Source organism: Bufo gargarizans, chromosome 3, assembly GCF_014858855.1.
Source record: "Bufo gargarizans isolate SCDJY-AF-19 chromosome 3, ASM1485885v1, whole genome shotgun sequence".
Lineage (NCBI taxonomy): Eukaryota > Metazoa > Chordata > Amphibia > Anura > Bufonidae > Bufo > Bufo gargarizans.
The window spans coordinates 504,272,657-504,294,369 of record NC_058082.1 but is presented as its reverse complement, the minus strand read 5'-3'; the positions used below and the strand labels follow the sequence as shown (position 1 = coordinate 504,294,369).

Here is a 21,713-nt window from a genome sequence, read left to right as displayed (position 1 = left end):
TACCGTTACTGTCACCACTCTGCCACAGCCAAGGGCAGGTAGCACTGGAGGGAGTAGACACAGAAGGGCACTGTAATAGTGGTGATCTTATTTAACAGATCCCAGATCTCACACAAACTTCTAAATCACCTTCTCTTTTTTTTTTTTGCCAAAAATATTGCCATAGCGCCAAATTACAGGCAAATGTATGAGGTGTTTGTAAGTAAGGAGGAATTCTGCAACATTTTGCAAATATACACACTGGCAGATTTACCTGCTGCTGAGAGTAGGTATGCTCGGGTGAGCCAGATTTATGTGTTTTTGACACTTTTTGCACCTCTCGTTCACACGACTGTTGGTGTCCCGTTCCCGTATATTGCGGATCCGCAATACACAGGCACCGTTCCGTTGTCATTCCGCATCACGGATGCGGACCCATTCAATTGAATGGGTCCGCAAATCCGGAGATGCGTAACGGGAGGACGGAACTGAACACTACGGAGTGCTTTCTGGGGTTCCGTTCCGTGCCTCCGCACCGCAAAAAGATAGAACATGCTCTATCTTTTTGCAGAACGCAGGGATCGTGGACCCATTCAAGTGAATGGGTCTGCGATCCCCATGCGCCTGCCCCACGGAAGGTGCCCGTGCATTGTGGACCGAAATTTGCGGTTCACAGCATGGGCACAGGACACCAACGGTCGTGTGAATGAGCCCTAAAAAGGGGAAGTGACAAAAACTGTGCCAAACTGTGACACAAAAGTAAGCCAACAGGTGATGTAGAATGAAAAAGTACCCAACATGTAAGAGGGAACAGATCTGGAGTCATTTCTATTCTGTATAATTGCATAGTGGATGTGATTCTCAATATATACCTTGTGCAAAGTAAGAAAAAGTGGGAAGAAGATATTGGGCCGATTGAGGGGTATGGATATACATGAGAGGAAGCGCAGAGTATAGAAAACACTGGCGTTTAGATATAGGAGGTGTGTCTGATTCAATGTGGATGACTTACCATGTGGGCCTGCCAAACGTAGAAAGATTACGGAGGGATACAGTAAGTATAATAATTGATGTGTAAATCGGTAATGTTGAGCCAGGTTCCTTGTATTTTAGGCTATGTAGAAAACTTGACAGCCTGATGAAACGTGCTCTTTGGTGGGAGTGCACCCATGATAAAATAAACTGACTACTGAATGTGGAGGGGGGGTGTGGGTCTGACTGCCAGCTGCAAGATAGCGAAGACACGGGAGGGAGACCCTCAGGGCAGGTCATTCTATTGTCCCGTAGGCAGAAAAATAAAGGAGGAGCAGCTTATAGGCGCAGCACCCTGTGATGTGCCTGTATACCCGGTGCGGAGCCCAGCACAAGTCTCCTGGCTGATACACAGAGGTCACAGCATGACTCACTTACAGATACCCCTACTCTCATTGCCAATGCAAATCCTGGAGATAGCAGGGGGAGAAGAGAGGATGCTGCAAGCACCATGAAACAGGAGGCTGCATGAGGGGTAGGGTCGGGTTCACACACAGACAGTACTGGTCAAGGAAAAGCATCACTGTCCCACTATATACCGTATACTGTATCACTATGTACACTATAACAGTATATAGAGTACATTATCACACTATGTACACTATAATAGTATAACAGTACAAAATCACACTACATCCCACTATGTGCACTACATACAGTACATTATCACACGGTGCTACCCTAGCCTACCACCTAGACTCTGCAGAGCTCTCTGTGCCACCCTCAGCCTACATAGCCTCATACCGTGCCAACCTGACCCTGCAGAGCTCTCTGTGCCACCCTAAGCCTACATAGCCTCATACCGTGCCAACCTGACCCTGCAGAGCTCTCTGTGCCACCCTAAGCCTACATAGCCTCTTACTGTGCCAACCTGACCCTGCAGAGCTCTCTGTGCCACCCTAAGCCTACATAGCCTCATACCGTGCCAACCTGACCCTGCAGAGCTCTCTGTGCCACCCTAAGCCTACATAGCCTCATACCGTGCCAACCTGACCCTGCAGAGCTCTCTGTGCCACCCTAAGCCTACATAGCCTCATACCGTGCCAACCTGACCCTGCAGAGCTCTCTGTGCCACCCTAAGCCTACATAGCCTCATACTGTGCCAACCTGACCCTGCAGAGCTCTCTGTGCCACCCTAAGCCTACATAGCCTCATACCGTGCCAACCTGACCCTGCAGAGCTCTGTGCCACCCTAATCCTACATAGCCTCATACTGTGCCAACCTGACCCTGCAGAGCTCTGTGCCACCCTAAGCCTACATAGCCTCATACTGTGCCAACCTGACCCTGCAGAGCTCTGTGCCATCCTAAGCCTACATAGCCTCATACTGTGCCAACCTGACCCTGCAGAGCTCTTTGTGCCACCCTAAGACTACATAGCATCATACTGTGCCAACCTGACCCTCCAGAGCCCTCTGTGCCACCCTAAGACTACATAGCATTAGCATCCAATCTGAGACCGCTGCGGAGGGGGAAGCTCTCATGTGCGCAGTGCTTTGTACCAAGTTGCCCCTAAACTCCAGTGTAACAGTGTCCCCAGCTTTAGGTGTTGAAGGAATGACTGTAACGAGGAGTCTACTGTTCGAATATATACCGGCAAAAACTGGTGGCACTGTTTAGGTGGCAGTGGTTCTATGTTTAGTATATGATGTCAGGTAAATTTAAAATGGTCTAAATTTGCTATTTATGCATGGAAGACAGTTCTAGAGCACTAGTAATGGTTTCCCTGCATTAATAGCAACCCCTTAATGTTATGTAGGCCTATATATTAACTATTTAATACTATTTAGCACTTTCGCACTCCTCATCGACTAAAACTACTCCTCAAAAATGGTAAGGAGTATTTTTTACGCTTCCAGAAAAAATGTAGAACGATCTCTGATCATGACTGCTGACAGATGAAAACCCCTAATGTGAAAATGACTGTGCTTCCTGCAGTCAGAATAGGGAACATACTGCCCCCTGGACACAGCACTTGTATATAATACAAGACATTAATCACCATTTTCAATATTTGACTTCATTTTTCGTGTATTGACAGCTAATGAAAATATAAACCTGTATTTGTATTACACCCAATCATTACCTTTCATTTGTAAATATTGCCTGAGGTCTTGATACTTGTCCTGCGGACTCTTCTCCCAGACCCTATGAAAATGTATATTTAGATTATAAGTACAGCATAGCTCCAACTTTTATTCTTATATCATTTTAACGTATAACATGGTTTGCAGATTAACGTAGCTTTACAGCGGTTAAAACTTTGTTTGTCTGATGCCTTAGAAAGACATTTGATTGAATTCAATGTTCTCAGGGTATGCAGTAAGCGCCCTCTAGTGATGACTGCAGGCAGCCAGAGTTACATCATTTACCTCTACAGCTCTGCAGGGGAACGGGTGCTCTACATCAGAAGAAAGGGTTGGCTAATCTAGCCCATAAACGGTAACATTTTATACATGCAGTCATAAGTGATTGCCCCCAATTGTCCCGATGTCGGCGATGTCAACATAGCCACCTGGAATCCTTCATATTCAAAAATCGGAAGTGGTCATGTGACTTCCCTGGGGTGGTCCTAGCTTGCTCTACGACAATTAATATTAAGTAGATCCTATAAACACAGGGGATTCCAGGCGGCTGAGGTGACTCTTCCGATACCGGGGCAGACGATGGTCTTCAACTTCAGAGCTGGGGTATAGTACACAATCACTTCAGACTGCATTTATAAAACAGTACCATTTATGGGCTTTTTACCGGTTTAGATACAGGACAGTCAACCCCTTAAAAAAAAAAAAAGAACAACAGAGTAAAATGCTAAATTGTGTTTAAGGCTGGACACTGTTTAAAGAGGACCTGTCACTTGCTATAACATTTTGATCTCCCTCAATTGACACGGCTCCACTGAGTAATCCACAGTTTTTTTTCCAGTGAACATGCCCTCCTTTCCCATATTATCAGGGCTGGTAGTGTTGGCAGCTGATGAGCCGTGTATAGCCAATGCTCTGCTGCTGACTGTGCATCCCTCTGCTCCCTCATATTGCTGACACAGGCTGCCTTGAGAACACGGCATTGTGTCGCAAGATAGCGCTGTGATGGCCGCTTTGACACTGTCTACACCGATTGTAAAGCGTTAGAGCATTGAAAGTCACTCCCCCTTGAGCACTGATTGCCAGGAACTGCTCCCTTGAATATTGGGTGCCCAATGTACTGGCCCCGATAATCTGGGAATGGTAGGGAGTGACTGAAAAAAGGAAATTACCCAAAGAAGTGGCAACGATTAAGGTAGGCATATCAAAACGTTTGTGACAAGTCCTCCAAGTTATTTTTTTTTTTACAAAATTCCTAAAAAAAATTGTCGATTTTTTATTTTGGTTTTTTTGTTGAGTTTTTTGCACAGTAATTCGACAGGCTGTTCTGGCAGAGAACAGCCTGCCAGAGTTTTCTGGAATATGTCTGCTCCCTGGCATAAATGCTGGTATTTGGCTGGACAAAAATGTTTGCCTGCTACATTTATGCCATTGTGCTATTTATGCTGGAGAGCCTCTGGATCCTCGTCGGTTCCCATTATAGTCAATGGGCTCCGGTAGGGAATGGCCAGATCCAAAGATTGCTTTAGCACACGCATGAAACTAACCTTAGTTACTTAGCGGTGTTATGTTGTGTGAAATTAATGTTATGAAATCCCATTCACACTCAGCAACATGCAATCGGTTCTTTACATTTTTTTAATGCTTTGGTGTTGTTTTGCGCTGTTGTGATTTTAGAAAAGCCAATATGACTCTGGACACAGTTTTGCTAATACTTTCTTGGAACTAATTAGGTTATTAAAACCACAACAGTGACCAGAAAGCTTTCTGCCGCACCTCTCTCTTCAAAGAAACATATTCTAAATGGTGTCAAGTACAATACAAGATGGCAACAGACACTTAAGTGGCTATTCATACAAATGATTTTCCTGTAACGGTGCTGTCAGAGAGTAGAAAGCGGACTGACCATTGACCCGTTAAGGTTAAAGGGTCAATTCACACGAGTAAATTCTCTTTCTTGCTTAGTTCATTGGGGGACACAGAACCGTGGGTATAGCTGTTGCTGCCACTAGGAGGCGACACTAGGCTGAAAAGTGTTAACTCCTCCTCTGCCGGCTATACCCCCTCCAGCCTGGAGAGAGCATATAAGTTTGTGCCCAAGTAGTAGGAGTAGGAGAAAAAACATACCAGAAACAAACCCTAACACAACTAATGCCAGTAGGACCGAACCAGAACTGAGGACCCTACCGGCTAACCAACCGCCGTCACCTGTGGCAATAATAGAAAACAATGGGTGGGAGCTGTGACCCCGATGAACTAAGCGAGAAAGAGATTTTACAGGCGAGTCCACAAAAATCAATTTTTCTCGCTCGTATCATTGGGGGACACAGGACCGTGGGATATTCCAAAGCAGACCACGGGGAGGGAAGAACCACACGCCCATGGAAAATGTCCTTGCGGAAGCTTAAGACACTGCTGCCTGCAAGACCTTGCGGCCCAGAGCAGCGTTCAATGATGCCAAATTATGCACCTGGTAAAACTTGGTGAACGTGTCCAAGGAAGACCAAGTCGCTGCCTTACACAGCTGTGAAGCGGAAGCATGGTGGAAACGAGCCCAAGAAGCGCCCACCGCTCTGGTCCAATGGGCCGTGATACCGAGAGGCGGTGCCTTGCCCCGGGAGCAGAATGCTTCAGCAATTGCCAAACTAATCCACCTGGCAATCGTCAACTTGGAAGCTGCCAAGCCTTTGTGAGGACCTTCTGGAATAACGAACATAGAGTCCGCACGGCAGAACGAACTAGAAATGGATAAGTAAATCCTCAGAGCCTGAACCACATCCAGCTGATGGAGAACTCGCTCCCTAGGATGTGAGGGAGAGGGGCACAACGAAGGGAGAACAATGTCTTCGTTGACATGGAAGGCAAAGACTACCTTCGACTGAAAAGAAAGTATCGGGCGGAGCACTGCCTTATCTTGGTGCAGAATAAGAAAAGGCTCCTTACAAAAAAAAAGCTGCTAATTCCAAAACACGTCTGACGGATGTGATTGATACCAGAAATGCAACCTTCCAGGAAAGAATACGGAGGAAAACTGCTTCTAGAGGCTCAAAAGGAGCAGATTGGAATGGAACCAAGGACAAGGTTCAAGTCCCAAGAGGGCAAAGGGTGGCGATAAGGAGGGACAGTGTGAGCCACCCCTTGTAGAAAGGCCTTAACCAGGCCTGTTTTGCTAAAGGACGCTGGAAAAAATTTACAGCGCCGACACCTGTCCCTTTAAGGAACTAAGAGCAAGACCCAAATCTAGACCCGATTGCAGAAAGGAAAGAATAGTGGGAAGTGAGAAGCAAAGTGGAGGGAGGCTACGTTCCGCACAGAAAAGACCTTCAAGTTCTATAATAAATCTTGGACGATGCTGGTTTCCTTGCCTTAATCATGGGGTGAATGACCTTGTCAGGGAAACAGCTCTGCTTCAGAATGGCTGTTTCAACAGCCACGCCGCGAGAAAACGTAGCGACTCTAAATGCTGGTGGAATACAGGTCCCTGAGAGAGAAGATCGACTCTGAGCGGAATAGGCCATGGCGTGTCTCCTAGGAGCAGGATGATATTGGTGTACCACGTGCGACGTTGCCAATCCGGAGCGATGAGAATCATCTGGATGCCCTCCATCCTGATTCTGCAAAGGACTTGGGGCACGAGGGGAAGAGGAGGGAATAAGTACAGTAGAGAGAACCCGTCCCATGGTGCCACCAGTGCGTCTACGGCGCACGCTCCGGGATCTCTTTTTCGAGAGAAGAAGGCTGGTAGTTTGTGGTTGAGTCTGAATGCCATCAAGTCCACCTCCGGTTGGCCCCAACGGAGACAAATAGAGTCGAACACCTCCGGGTGCAGAGCCCACTCTCCCGGGTCCACGGCCGTCTGACTGAGGAAATCTGCCGTCCAATTCTCCACTCCCGGAATGTAGACCACCAATAGAGATGGTACATGTGTCTCCGCCCACTGCAGGATTTTGGCCGATTCCTCCATCACCGCTTGACTGCGGGTTCCCCCTTGGTGGTTGATGTAAGCAATCGCTGTGGCGTTGTCTGACTGGATCCAAATCGGCCTGCCCCTCAGGAGAGGGGTCCAATGGAGAAGGGATAGATGAATGGTCCGGAGTTCTAGGATGTTGATGGGCAGATTGGACTGAGACCATATGCCTTGGACTGTCCGGGGCGGGAAGACTGGCATCGGTGGTAATGACCGTCCATGAGACCAGGAGAAAGGATTTCCCAGACTCCAAAGTGCTGAATGCACCCTTGGGGACAGGACGATGTGATGGTCCAAGGACTCCGGCGACTTGTCCCAAGATGATAAAATTGCCCGTTGAATGGAACGGGTGTGAAATTGTGCAAACGGAACTGCCTCGAAGGAAGTGACCATTGTACCCAAGACCTGCATGCAAACTCGGATAGACGGTTACCGGCGCTGGAGGAGAAGACGTACCGATCGCAGAAGGGCTAGCCGCTTGTCCAGAGGGAGGCGAACTAACGCCGCAGCCATGTCGAGGATCATGCCCAGGAAAGTGATCCGCCTAGTGGGACGTAGGGAAGACTTCTGGAAGTTCAAGGGCCAGCCAAAGCGTGTCAGGGTATCCAGATTGATATGTAGACTGTCCTCGTTCTGACTGAAGGTTGCTGTTTTAACCAGGATGTTGTCCAGACAGTGAACCCCTGGTACGAAGAACGGCAAGGAGAGGAGCGAGCACTTTCGTGAAGACTCGCGGTGACGTTGCCAAGCCAAAGGGAAGAGTGATAGGGCCCTACTGCAAAGCGGAGGCGCTGATGCGCCGGAGCAATGGGGACGTGTAAGTACGCATCCTGAATGTCTATTGACGAGAGGAATTCGCCCCGCTCCAGTGAAGCAACAACTTTATTCTGAAGTGTTAAATCCGGAGGAACTGATTCAGCAACTTGAGGTCCAGAACCGGGCGAACGGATCCTTCTTTCTTGGGGACGACAAATAGGTTTAAATAAAACCTTCTGAATTGTTCCTCCAGGGGAACGGGGAGATCACACCTCGAGCGAGGAGATACCGAATTGCCTGGAAAAAGGCGACACCCCGACTTGAATCTCTGGGTGACTGGGACAGAAAGAATCATTCCGGAGGAGGAGAAGCAAACTCGATCTTTTAACCCGAGGTTACGATTTCGAGTGTCCACGCGTCTGAGAAGTGGGCCCACCAAATTTCCTGAAAATTTCCTGAAAATGTCATGCGTTGGCCTAGGAACGAGCGGGCTGTGCTCGCGGGCGCCAGGCTGGTTGAGGCCTAAAGACTGGCTTCTTCCGCTGGTCTCGCGTGGAGGACCTGGGAGGGGCTCCTGCTGCCGGTTGTGTACCAGAGAAGCGGTGAAAGGAATGGGCCCGAGTATTTGAAGGCTTAGCACGAAACACACGCTTGGATCTGCCCTGTGGGAGGCGAGTACTTTTACCGCCCGTAGCATCGGAGATAATTTCATCTAACCAGGCCCCGAATAATCGGGAGCCGGAAAAAGGGAGGCCTGTAAGGGAACACTTTGACGATAAATACGCTGCCCAAACCTTAAGCCACAGTTCGCGCCGTAAGGTTACAGCGAGAGGCGATAAGCGGGCAACAAGTGCACCCGCGTCCAAGGAAGCCTCACAGAGATACTTCCCCGCCTGTGAGATGACTGAGGCGTCAGAGGAGGAATGATGTCCTGCTCTGGGGCTCTGGTGCGAAGGTCTGCCCTTAAGTTGCTCGCCCGAAGGAGCGGACTGCATAGGTGGGGATTTATCAACCAAACGACCCATGAGGGAAAGGGTGGATTAGGATATTCTCGTTAAGTCCTCCACTGCCTGGGATAGGGCACAGGCCCAATCGGGTTCCACTCGGTCAGGGTGGTCATGCGGCTGCGTAGGCTGGGGGGGCAGAACCTGTTTGGGCACACAACATGCGGAGCATACAGAGTCCGTCTGGCCGCGAGAAAACTTAATTTTGCATTTAGTGCATGCATAATAAGTGGTGGCTTGTGGTATGCATGGGTCGCTCGTGGGTTCGGGATAGTAACCGTCCTGCCAGCTTGCAGGGGATCGCCGGGTCCTGGTGTCCCGGTAGAAGCGTGCAACTGAGTGAGGCGGAAGGATCTGAATCAGCGCAGGGAAAATGAGATAAGGATCCTCCCACAAAGCCACAGCGGGAAGCCCAGCCCCGCCCCTTATGTCACGGTGGGACGCGCCGAATTACAGCCTATACTTCCTATGAAGCCGCAGCCTAAATTAGAAATTCACCGCTGACCGGGATAAACTTCAGGTCGGCCGGAGGTACCCGGAGTAGCGCTCCGGGGCGCCCACTTGCAAGGACCGGCCGCGGAGACACATCGGCGTCCCGGGGGAAAAATCTAGAGCGGGCCGCAACCCGAACCACCCAAAACGAAGCCATGGCCTAGAGAAACGCGGTGGCCGGCTGGGAGGATATCGGTAGCCCGGGGGGAAGGGGAGGGGGCATGGGATGGTAAAAGAATACTCACCTATTTCCGATTACTCACCCCATCTTCATCTTCTTTTCTTCACCCTACCTCAGTGGACCAGCAGGGTCACCTCTTCAGCAACTGGCACCCGAAGTGTCAGGAGTCTGGTATGGCGGGAGGGTCTTGTCGGATACAGGTAACCCTTTGGCTGGCGGGAAGCAGGGGAGTTAGGCTTCCCTGGTCCACCTTTACTTCTTGGGGGAGGGCGGGCGGTGAGGGAAACCGACACCGGTCTTGCTCCCCGGGTAGACAGAGAGGCTAGGCGACTCTGTTTCCCATACCTAAAAGTAAAGAAAGAAAAAAAATAACAAAAGGAAGCCGCGAGGTCTGCCTCCTACAACACACTAAGCTAAAAACTGATATGCTCTCTCCAGGCTGGAGGGGGTATAGCCGGCAGAGAAGGAGTTAACACTTTTCAGCCTAGTATCGCCTCCTAGTGGCAGCAGCAGCTACACCCACGGTCCTGTGTCCCCCAATGATACGAGCGAGAAATCGCAGCATGCACTATCCAGGTTTAATTTTTATTCACTCAAATGGATAGGCCTGCAGGAAAAACAGATTGCACAAGCACGTCATCCGTGTGCAGTGTGCTTAAAAGCCCATGCATGTTTACTGGCTAGTCCCATAGTGGTGAACTGAGCGGTGGCCACACTTGCATGGTGCTCTCTCTATTCACCACTCAGCTATTTTGGGGAATTTCCATAGCAATAAATGTAGAGAATGCCGCACATGTGCAGTGTGCTCTCCCTCACTTGGGGGGCCCCGTTCTGGAGATAGGAGCGGGTCCTAGAGGTGGTAGTGATATGACATCAATATATGACAGTGGTGGCAAACCTAAAGCATGCGTGCCAGAGGGGGCACTCAAAGACCCCTCTGTGGGCACGCGCACAGAACTGTATTATAGGCAGCCCAGATTGGCAATCTGGGGGCCAGCCAGTCTGCTCTTCAAATGTGAGGCACGGTAATGGTTCTGGCTGGCAGAGCGCCCACCCTCCACCTAGCTCTGTGTGGGCTATCGGCAACATTACTCTGCGCAGGAAGAAGTTCTGACATTAAAACGTCAGACACTCTGCTGCGCTTCCAGCTCCTGTCCTCTGCAGACTCCTAGGGTTTATTCATAAAACTAAAAAATAATAATAATAATAATAAAATTTAAGTAAAAGACTAGGGAAGAAAAGCAAAAGATTTATTAATCTACATTACTGCTAAAACTTACCTTAGGCAACACTCCAGATACACCAGCAAACAAGCACAAGAAAAACCTAAAAACAAAAAAAGGAAGCACTGAAAAACTAAAGGAGAAAAATGTAATATGTAAAAAACAAATAAAACCAGCCAAACTAGAGACCGACAGATTAATTGTCAAAAAGAGCAAAACTAACCCTAAAATGTTCTTTAATTATATAAATGGTAAAAAGTATAAATCTGAATGGGTACAGAGTAATGAGGGGGGAGTTGCAGAGAGCGATGAGGAGAAAGCAAAGCTATTAAATATTTTTTTCTCCACTGTATTCACTAAGGAAAATAAACGGTCAGATGAAACGCAGAATGTAAAAGTAAACTCCCCATTAAAAGTGTCCTGTCTGACCCAGGAAGAAGTGTAGCGGCGTCTTAAAAAGATTAAAATAGACAAATCGCCAGGACCGGATTGCATACACCCCTGTATCCTAAGAGAATTAAGTAATGGCATAGCCAGACCCTTATTTCTGATATTTAAGGATTCTATACTGACAGGGAGTGTTCCACAGGATTGGCGCATGGCAAATGTGGTGCCAATATTCAAAAAGTGTCCAAAAACAGAGCCTGGAAACTATAGGCCGGTAAGTTTAACATCTGTCATGGATAAACTGTTTGAAGGTTTTCTAAGAGATGCTATCTTGGAGTACCTCAATGAAAATAAGCAAATAACGCCATATCAGCATGGCTTCGAGAGGGATCGGTCATGTCAAACTAATTTACTAGAAACTAATCAGTTTCTATGAGGAGGTAAGTTCTAGACTTGACAGCGGCGAATCAATGGATGTCGCATATCTAGACTTCTCCAAAGCATTTGACACTGTACCACATAAAAGGTTAGTATATAAATACTTAGATTGGGTCACTGTCACTAGTGGGGTACCTCAGGCGTCAGTATTGGGCCCTATTCTCTTCAATATATTTATTAATGATCTTGTAGAAGGCTTGCACAGTAAAATATACATTTTTGCAGATGACACTAAACTGTGTAAAGTAATTGACACAGAAGAGGACAGTATACTACTACAGAGGGATCTGGATAAATTAGAGGCTTGGGCAGATGAGGTTTAACACTGACAAATGTAAGGTTACGCACATGGGAAGGAATAATGTTACCCGTACATACTAAATGGTAAAACTCTGGGTAACACTGACATGGAAAAGGAGCTAGGATTTTTAGTGAACAGCAAACTAAGCTGTAGAAACCAGTGTCAGGCAGCTGCTGCCAAGGCCAATAAGATAATGGGTTGCATCAAAAGGGGCATAGATGCCTGCGATGAGAACATAGTCCTACCACTTTACAAATCACTAGTCAGACCACACATGGAGTACTGTGTACAGTTCTGGGCTCCAGTGAACAAGGCAGACATAGCAGAGCTGGAGAGGGTTCAGAGGAGGGCAACTAAAGTAATAACTGGAATGGGGCAACTACAGTACCCTGAAAGATTATCAAAATTAGGGCTATTCACTTTAGAAAAAAGACAACTGAGGGGAGATCTAATAACTATGTATAAATATATCAGGGGTCAGTACAGAGATTTATCCCATCATTTATTTATCCCTAGGACTGTGACGAGGGGACATCCTCTGCGTCTGGAGGAAAGAAGGTTTCTACACAAACATAGAAGAGGATTCTTTACGGTAAGAGCAGTGAGACTATGGAACTCTCTGCCTGAGGAGGTGGTGATGGGGAGTACAATAAAGGAATTCAAGAGGGGCCTGGATGTATTTCTGGAGTGTAATAATATTACAGGATATAGCTTCTAGAGAGGGGTCGTTGATCCAGGGAGTTATTCTGATTGCCTGATTGGAGACGGGGAAAATTGGCTTCTACCTCAGTTTTTTTTTGCCTTCCTCTGGATCAACTTGCAGGATAAGAGGCCGAACTGGATGGACGGATGTCTTTTTTTGGCCTTATAAACTATGTTACTAATGGCACGGATTGCATGGCAGGGATACACTGCACATGTAAACCAGAGCATTAAAAGCAAAACTCACTTTTTAGCCTTGCTGCTGTTAGGATAGTCCACTATCATGCCACCAGTAAATCCAGCTCTCATCGCCTGAGCAGTTACTAGTTCTAGCTAGGAAAAAAAAAAAGACAGGAGAGGCAATCAGAACCTTCATACAATGACGCACAATAAAAGAAGAGGACATTATAGTAGACTGGACTTGAGCACAGTGCATTAATAAAATGGCCCCACCTGCTCTCCATTCTCAGGATACAACTGCAGGACTGCACGAGCACCCCGGGCCTGCAAGAAAACACCAGATGAAGTAGGCCCCGCTGTATATACACCATATCATAACACACTATCAAATAAGAACATATAACAAACCCAAAAGTAATACTACCCACATCATATTTTTAGGTTGGCAAATGAAAGAAACCTGTCATTCATTGCCCGGAGGTGGGGAAGGGTGCGGCATTGGACTCATCTATCTTGCAGTGCTGGTGCAGGCTGCGAGCTGGGCAGGTGACTACGCTAAAAGTATTGAATGCCATCACAGGAGTGACAGACTGCTAAAATCAGTGTGACTGTCACTACACTATGCAGCATACGGGAGCTGACAGGTTTCCTCTAAAGAGACTGTCACCTGCAGCAAGTCCTATGTACAATAATACATGTAAAGAAGACCTGCTGCTGGCCCCAGATCGCTTTCCACTGGAGAAAGGCTGTGACAATATTTGCAACTTTTTCAAAAATTGCAGTTGACACATCTGACTTAGAAGGGTTGGTCGTGCACTCGAGTCACATGGCAGCCATGCTTTTACTACCATATGTTGATCCCGTGCTTCTGGATGGGATGAACATCTGGAGTTATACTTACCCACCGCCACAATGTAGATGGCATGCAGATAAACAATGAAGAGGAGGCAGCGCTTACACAAGCACCGGGGCCCCTTCAAACAGCTGATCGACAAGGGATGCCGGATGTCAAATCCCCACCTGATATTGACCAGCTATCCCGAGGACAGGTCATCAATGTAATGAAACCGGACAATCCCTTACAATTATATGTACAAACCAGTCAAGCCGCTGTTCACACAAACCACTGAAAACTGTTGAACTGAAAGGAGTAATCATTTAAAGAGGTATTCTCTGTATCAAAGGAGGGTACAGAATTGTCTAATATAGTTTGTGTAACAAGTTATCGCAGATTTCAAGATCTCTGCTTGTAGTAATTGAATGGAAAAACACGATGATCACACTCGTTATAAGAGACTGTCTGATAACGCTACTGGAATAAGTACTACGCCTTAATGCTCCTAAGAGAATCCAGTCTCTCCATAGTCCTCTCGCGTGCAAACTGCAAATCCTTTGTGTATAGAAGACTGTAGCCTGCTTACAAGAGGAGGATTACATAGCACTGTTCAGATCAAATAGTATTTATTGTCGTACTGAGGAGTCGGTGAAGGATGAAGTGACACCAGTACAGCGCTATGGCAGTGGTGCTGCTCCATACCTCCCTTTATCGGGGCACTATAAAACAGAGCCCACTGTCTGGCTGCAGGGTACATTCACCACTGCTGCCCTGTTCTGTGCCCGGGTCACTACTTGAAGATCTGGACAACACTAGGAAGCTGCATATAATACAATGCAATAAGTCAGACATGGTACCACCAATTAGCTGAAGTTGATGTACACTCACCAGTGCAGAGTAAAGAGTAGAGAAGAAGCGAAAGAGCCGTCGCGGAGGATTGTGTGTCTTCTTATCGGCATTACAGAGCCACTGCAGAGCAGAAATACTAACAGGGAGACAGTCCATTACAATAAAGAAGTACCAAAATGGCCCTAACACAATAACGCATTAACATTTTCTGCTAAAGTTGCTTCACTACCAGTCACATACCTGATGCACCCGTCAAATGTTCCAGGTCGGAATGGAATACCCTGCCCCATATCCCCATGGATCAAGTCCCCCTCTACTTCCCGCTCTACTGCCACATCTAGAGAAATAAAGGAGAGCAGGGATTATTACACAGAAAGGCAGTGCAAACTAATGATTAGCATCACCACTGGAAAGAAGAAACCACTCACCCAACATGGCTGTGCTGATGTCAATTCCAACCCAGTGATGCCCCTGCTCAGATATGTAGTCTCCACTCAGCCCAGAGCCACAGCTACAAAAACAGAAGGGTTGAAAATAAATCTATGCAGAACCTAAAAAAGTAGACCGATCAGCCACAATATTAAAGGTGTGGCCCTCTAAGAGCTCTGAAGATGTCCTGTGGTATCTGGTACCAAGACGTTAGCAGAAGACCCTGTAAGGCCTGTAAGTTGTGATGTAGGTCCTCCAAGAACTGGACATGTTTTCCAGCACATCCCACAAAGGCTCAATCAGATTGAGATCTGGAGAATCTAAAGAGGAATTCAACACCTTAAACTCTTTGTCATGTTCCACAAACCATTCCAGTGTGCCAGGATCATTATACTGCCAAAAGAGGCCACAGCCATTAGGGAATGCCGTAGCCATGAAAGGGTGTACTTGTCTGGTACAATGTTTAAGTAGGTAGCACGTAACCAAAGTAATATCCACATAAATGCCAGGAACCATCACACTGGCCACCGCCAGCTTACTATCTTCCCCAGGTAAGTGAAGGACATGGACCCGGCCATCCTCATGATGTAAAAGTAAACAGGATTCATCATAACAAGGCTGCCTTATTCCATGGCTCCAAGGTCCAGTTCTGATGCCTATAGTAGGCGGTTTTGGTAGTGGAGCACTCTGAATGATCTGCAGCTACATATAAAGATGCCATGCCCTGTGTGACACCATTCTACCACAGCCAGCATTTTGTTGTCATTGGTTTGTACTACAGCACCTAGTCTGTAAGATCAGAACAGACTGCCCACTGGCATCAGTTAGCCTTAGGAGCCCATGTCCCTTTTGTTCACTGGTTGTCCTTGTTTGGACCACTTTTGGTAGGTACTACCCATGGCATACCAAGGACACCTCACAAGATCTGCAGTTTTGGATATGCTCTGACCCTGCAGCTTAGCCATCACAATCTGTCCCTTTTCAAAGTTGCTCAGATCCTTACTCGTGCCTATTTTTCCTGCCTTCAAAACATCAGCTTCAAAAACGGACTGGTCATTTGCTGCCTAAGTTATCCCAGCTCTTGACAGGAGCCATTCTCAATATAATAATTAAAGGGGTTGGTCACTTTCTGGCTACTTGTGACAAATAGGTGCATAATCTGACAATATGTCACTGACTAATATAGCCTTTGTTAAAATTCTGCTCCATTTTCTATATTTCATAAGGGTCATGTGACCGGGCAAATCCCCTCCATGTGATGTCTCCTCCATTCAAACACCCTGCACTTAAACTCCCAACAGATCAAGTGCAGATGGCAGGTGCAGCGTGTTTGGATGGAGGAGGCATCACATGGAGGTGATTTGCCTGGTCACATGACTCTCCATCAGTGGCCAACTTATGGACAGGACTTCTTCTGTGTGGACAGCACAAGACTTTGCATTCCTTATAAAATATAGAAAATGGTGCTGAATTTCAACAAAGGCTAAGTTAATAAGTGCCATATAGTCATCTCACAAACATATTGGTCAATAGTAGTCAGAAAGTGGTCAACCCCTTTAAAGGGGTTGTCCGGGATTGGGGACATTGTTGTATGTGTACAACAGTCCCCTGAATATTACATTCATGCCTGTCCTACCTTTAACAGACATTTCTGATGCCCCTTTTGCAATTCACAAAATCTCAGCCGGAAGTGCAGTTTTTCTAAGAGTCAGTGAGGTACCGGGTCCCTTTCTGCAGAGCGAAGGAGCCCGGTGATGTCAACGTCAGCCAAAGTAATTATTCACAGCGCATGGATGGGCGGTAGCTAGGCGGCAACAAACTGCGCTAAGCCAGCCCCTCTGGTCCGGTGACGTCACCGTGCAGGGCGCTTTATTATCATCAGTGAAGGAGGCAGAGTTTAGGGGCGTAACTAAGGGGGAGGAATATGTGCGGCAGGAGGCGGCATATGAATCAGGGGGGCGGATGCACGGAGGAGCAGACAGACACCAGAAACCACGCGCTGCTGCTCTGCGCTGGGACCCAGAAGGCAGTGCGGCAGGAAGTTACCGCACACATAAACATAGATGTCAACAATCAGTGGGGGACTGTCGGAGCACTGCCGATGTCGAAATATACATAAAAACATCTGGCGGGACCTTGAAACAGCTATTAATAGTGAGTAAACTGTTTTGTAAAAAAAAAATGTGATCCCGAACAACCAGTTTTAATGTTATTCACTGTACACGACAGTGGTTTCAATCTCATGGCTGATCGGTGCATATCCCACATAGGAAACATACTCCGTGTGACGGCTCTACTTCCCGGACTGAACACTACTTCTCTGACTTAAGCTTACAGTACAATAATAATAATTTATGGCGCTATGTGTTCCTGACTGACCGCGGGTCTACAGAGCTGTACTCACATAATGCTGCGAGTCAGACAGATCCTAAGTCATTATGATGCTGTCAGTTCAGCCAGAGGAGCAGTGTTGAGTCTGGGAAATACAACCGTCGCATGTTTCCTGGACTGAATATGCTTGTGTGAAATTGACTTATGTCAGGGATCAGCAACCTCCGGCACACCAGCTGTTGTGAAACTACGACTCCCAGCATGCTCCATTCACACCTTTGGGAGTTCTGAGAACAGCCAAGGAGGTGTCCATGCTGGAATGCCGAAGGTTGCTGATCCCTGGCCAATGTCATGAAACCTACCCGACATCCAGAAGATAGCAGGGCTGATCCTCAGGTAAGCACAGCAGCTCCACAGCACGCTCAGACATCTGTGACTGAATCTCTATAATACGGGAGCTAGAAGACAAATATACAACTGGATCTACACACTGGTCCATCCGCACAGATACGACACAAACAGGTGGAAGAGGGGTCCTTACTTGTGGGTGTATTTTCTTGCTTCAGCTTCATTGTAAAACTATAGGGAATCAAAGAAATGTCCGTTTTTAGTAATTAAAGAAAACATATAAGATCATACCATTGATTTAGAACAGAAATTCTAAATTATACACCTTCTGATTCATGCACTGGATATAAACCACAACCACTGAGACAATATGGAGACTTTTTGTTGTACAACTTCCCAATTTTAACTATTGAGTGACAGCTGCAGTCCACAGATCGGCCACACATTCCTTTGGGCTATGGCAGAAGATCGACCAGTCTGTTCCAGGCTGGCAGGAAAGGAGCAAAGATTGAATATTCGTTAAGGAAGGCTGCCTGTGTCCACGTTGTCTGGTCCCATAATGATATGACTAAAAGCATCTGTTACTGGCACATGATTGGGGGGCACTTCTTACTGGCACATGATTAGGGGGGGGCACCTCTTACTGGCAGATGATTGGGGGCATCTATGAGGGCACATCTTACTGGCACATTATTGGGTGGCACTATGGTGGCAACTATGGGGGCACCTCTTACTGGCACAATATTGGGGGTACTTCTTACTGGCGCATTATTGGGTGGCACTGTGGGGGAACTTACTGGCATATTATTGGGTGGCACTATGGGGGCACTTCTTTTCGGCACATTATTGGGGGCACTATGGGGGCATCTACTGAGGCCACAAAGAAGGGGTATTTTATATGGGGGGTACTATGGGGGAAGGGGGAGAGGAACACTATGGGGGCTTCTACTGAAGCCACAAAAAAGAGGCATTTTATACTGGGACACATTATGTTGGTTACTATGGAGAAGGGGGGGGGGGGAGTACTGTGGGGTCACATTTTATGTACTGTTACATTATAAGGAGAATTATTACTACTGGGGGGGCATTATGGTGGGCTTTATTACTACTGGGGGTCTATGGCAAACATGATTACTAGTATGGGCACTATGGGAGCATTATTAGTTCTGGGGCACAGTGGGGACATGTTGGGGGCACTGTAGGAGCACTATTACTACCATGTGTGTTCTGGCACAGTGTCAGCTTACCACAATTATTTTTGGGGGAACGTTATGTTTACACTATTAGTATCGGGGGCACTATTTGCTGGGTGCAGTTATTTTAGGGCACCGTGCGCCAATAATTATTGAAGGGCACTATCTGCATGGTGCTATTATTATCAGGGGGTTTATCTGTTTCTGCAGTATAGTATTGGGGAGCACAGCGGCACAGTATTGGGGGTGGTAGAATGATTTGTCCAGAAGATGGGAGGATGATGGAAAAGTAGTAAACTAAGATTTATTTATTTTTGTCAAACTGCAGAGACGAGAAATGGCTGAAAACTGCTGGTCGGGTATGAAGGTCTGAAAGGAGAAAATGAGGAAAAAGAACATCTACCTCAAAGTGACGTCACTGGATGTAAGAGGTATCTGTCTTACCCTGAATGTTCTGTAGTGACGGCAGGGTGGATATAGAATTTGGCCCACACTGCCTCAGCCCAGCCCCAGACGTCAGGTCACACTGTGCGTGTTCTGAATTCTGGGGGCTCATCTACTACATTATCTGTACTCAGAGAGTTATCAGTGGTGTTACATAGGACTGCAGGTGATATCTACTACACTATCTGTAAAAAATAAATAAATAAAAGGGGTGTGGCCACAGGTTGGGGAAGGGGCACAATACTTGGCTTGCCCGGGTGCTGGCAACCCATCACACCTGCTTGGCACTGTCAAAGTGCTGTGCCATCCTGTCTGCTGCGAGTTTCTCATATTGAACTCACTCATGTGTGTCTGGCCTTATATTCCCTCTCTAAACTGTCCTCCAATAACGTCCTGGACATGCTGGGAGTTGTAGTACTCCCCTCTTATACCTCCTCCCTATAATGCCGCCTGCCCCTGGTACACAGATTACGGTTTCCATTCTGTATCGTCACCACTGTCCCGGGTATGGTGTCCTTTCGGGGGTTACGAAAGGGGTCACAGCATGTCAACATTACAGCAATGTGAACTGGCACCAAGAGCGCTTTACGTTATTGGAGGTGACCGCTCACCAGTTCTGCGGGTCCAGTCTGCTCCGGTCTCCTCACACTCCCTGCCATGGTTATGGAAGACTACACTACACGTGAATGCGGGCGCACACGTTACATCATGTTTAGTTTCCCAGAACTCTCCTCACTAGAGGCCGCCAGTAATAGTACACTAGTGTCTCCTCTGAAGGAACCGTTTAATTGCGGCAACCTAACTCTGCTAGACTTCAACAAAATGGCTACGGCGCAGCGCACTAACGTAGCACCCACACGTTTTCGCCTAGTTTTCCAGCGTCTAATTTCCAAGCCTCGTTTTAGATCACTGGTTACAAGCCGTGATTGACTAGCCAATCACATTGCCGGAAAAAGATTCTTGGCCCCTGCTTGTCCCGCCCTAGTAGCGTGTCACCTGATTGGTAGATACGTACCGGCCTCGGCGCCGGTAAATATGGCGGAGGTCAGCTTAAGGTTGTTACGGAGTAAAGCTCGGCCTCACACCATTGAAGAGAGGCTTCTTTGCGGCAGGAAACATGGCGGCTCCTTGTTCCTACTATGCCAGGTGCCCACGGGGGTTGTTGTCTCTGAGGACAGCCATAGACTGCGGTTCTATACATTGTGGCCCTCAGGAACCCACAGGGGCCGGTGTTTGGCCAGGCAGATGAACCCCAGCCAGGAGGTACGTTTATATTCTCAATGGTCGGGTTCCCGAGCCTCCTATCACCAGTATAACCATCGCAGAAATGGCCCCAATGGTGCTCAAGATTTGGGGGCCCCCCTGTATAAAAGCCGCACAGGGTACTATGACATTTTGGAGGTGACGGGAAGCGCCACACAGTCCCAGATCAAGACGGCCTATTACAAGCAGTCCTTCCGCTTCCACCCTGACCGCAATTCCGGAAACGAAGATGCCGCTAGGCTGTTTGGGATGGTAACGGAGGCGTACCACGTATTGGGTAGTGCCAGCCTGAGGAAGAAGTATGACCGTGGCATCCTGAGCCTGGACGACGTCCGCTCCGCAAAGAAACCAAGCGTGAAAAGCAGCAGCCCTTCCCTGAAAGAAGCGGGCGGTCAGAGAGAGGCGTCCACGACGTCCAATTCCAACACACCCGCCAAGCCCATGTTTGATTTTGATGCCTTCTACCAGGCCCATTACGGGGAGCAGCTGGCCCGGGAGCGGTCCTGGAAGGCCAGGCGGGAGGACATAGAGAAGAGGAAGCTGGAGAAGAAAACGATTGCATCGTTCAATAAGCTGGGAGAGCTGTCGGCCTTGCTGCTATTCGTGTCGGCCACCATCATGATCGTGTGCCTACGATAAAACCATTATATACTGGTCATACAGTGGGGGCTGCCTGGGAATGGGGGCATCATGGGCGCGCCTTGGCATATGGGTGTCCCATAGCTCCCATTCATTAAAGCGTAGAGTGACAAGCCTACGTGGCCACCTCTCTGCTTATACCGGGGGTCTAGGTGCATCCGTTGTCAGAATTGTTCAGATTCCCCCCTCGCCCTTCTGACACTTATTGCATATCCAATGTACTATCAGTGATTGATGTGAAGACCCCTTTAAGTCATAGATCTGTGAGTATCCTATACCGGTTAAAACAAGGTTTTAAATCTGTGTAAAAAATGGGGTAACATCTCGGTCCTGAGAGGCCTAAACAAAGAATTCCTAATGTAACGTTTTAAACTGTAAAATGTAAAAATGTTTCAAATTGAATTTTCCTTTTATGCTTGGTGTCGGTGCTTGTCAGGGTCTCTTCACACTGCAGACATCGGACGTGTACCATATGCCCTGGTAAAGACATACGCAGAATGGCCCCATTACATACCAGTGGACTGTTTTGTGGTATCTGCTGTGGCTTGTGCTGTTCCACGCAGAAGCATCCAGTAAAAACGCATAACACATGATATATACAATACATTTTTTAATTTTTTTAACGTGCGACTGAGAGAGACGTCCCAGATACCCATT

At 47.5% G+C, this 21,713-nt stretch overlaps 2 protein-coding genes across 3 annotated transcripts in view; one reads left to right on the top strand and one right to left on the bottom strand.

The window, feature by feature from the left end:
• BUD23 (BUD23 rRNA methyltransferase and ribosome maturation factor) overlaps positions 1 to 19,877 on the bottom strand; it is a 32,367-nt gene extending 12,490 nt beyond the window's left edge. For both annotated transcript variants that reach the window (XR_006388314.1, XM_044287061.1), the window contains exons 1-10: positions 19,766 to 19,877; positions 17,711 to 17,748; positions 17,532 to 17,627; positions 14,838 to 14,920; positions 14,650 to 14,746; positions 14,449 to 14,545; positions 12,999 to 13,049; positions 12,793 to 12,878; positions 10,775 to 10,820; positions 3,097 to 3,158 (exon numbers count right to left, since the gene is read on the bottom strand). Coding sequence is in view for 1 of the 2 variants with exons in the window: in XM_044287061.1 (XP_044142996.1) it covers positions 3,097 to 3,158; positions 10,775 to 10,820; positions 12,793 to 12,878; positions 12,999 to 13,049; positions 14,449 to 14,545; positions 14,650 to 14,746; positions 14,838 to 14,920; positions 17,532 to 17,627; positions 17,711 to 17,748; positions 19,766 to 19,813 (704 nt within the window). In the remaining variant the exon portion in view is untranslated. The remainder of the gene's footprint in view (positions 1 to 3,096; positions 3,159 to 10,774; positions 10,821 to 12,792; positions 12,879 to 12,998; positions 13,050 to 14,448; positions 14,546 to 14,649; positions 14,747 to 14,837; positions 14,921 to 17,531; positions 17,628 to 17,710; positions 17,749 to 19,765) is intronic.
• A 279-nt stretch (positions 19,878 to 20,156) lies between these two features.
• DNAJC30 (DnaJ heat shock protein family (Hsp40) member C30) lies at positions 20,157 to 21,458 on the top strand. The gene has a single exon (XM_044287060.1). It carries the CDS (start codon positions 20,190 to 20,192, stop codon positions 21,054 to 21,056), a length of 867 nt encoding a protein of 288 aa, XP_044142995.1. The 5' UTR covers positions 20,157 to 20,189; the 3' UTR covers positions 21,057 to 21,458.
• The last annotated feature ends 255 nt before the right edge of the window (positions 21,459 to 21,713 follow it).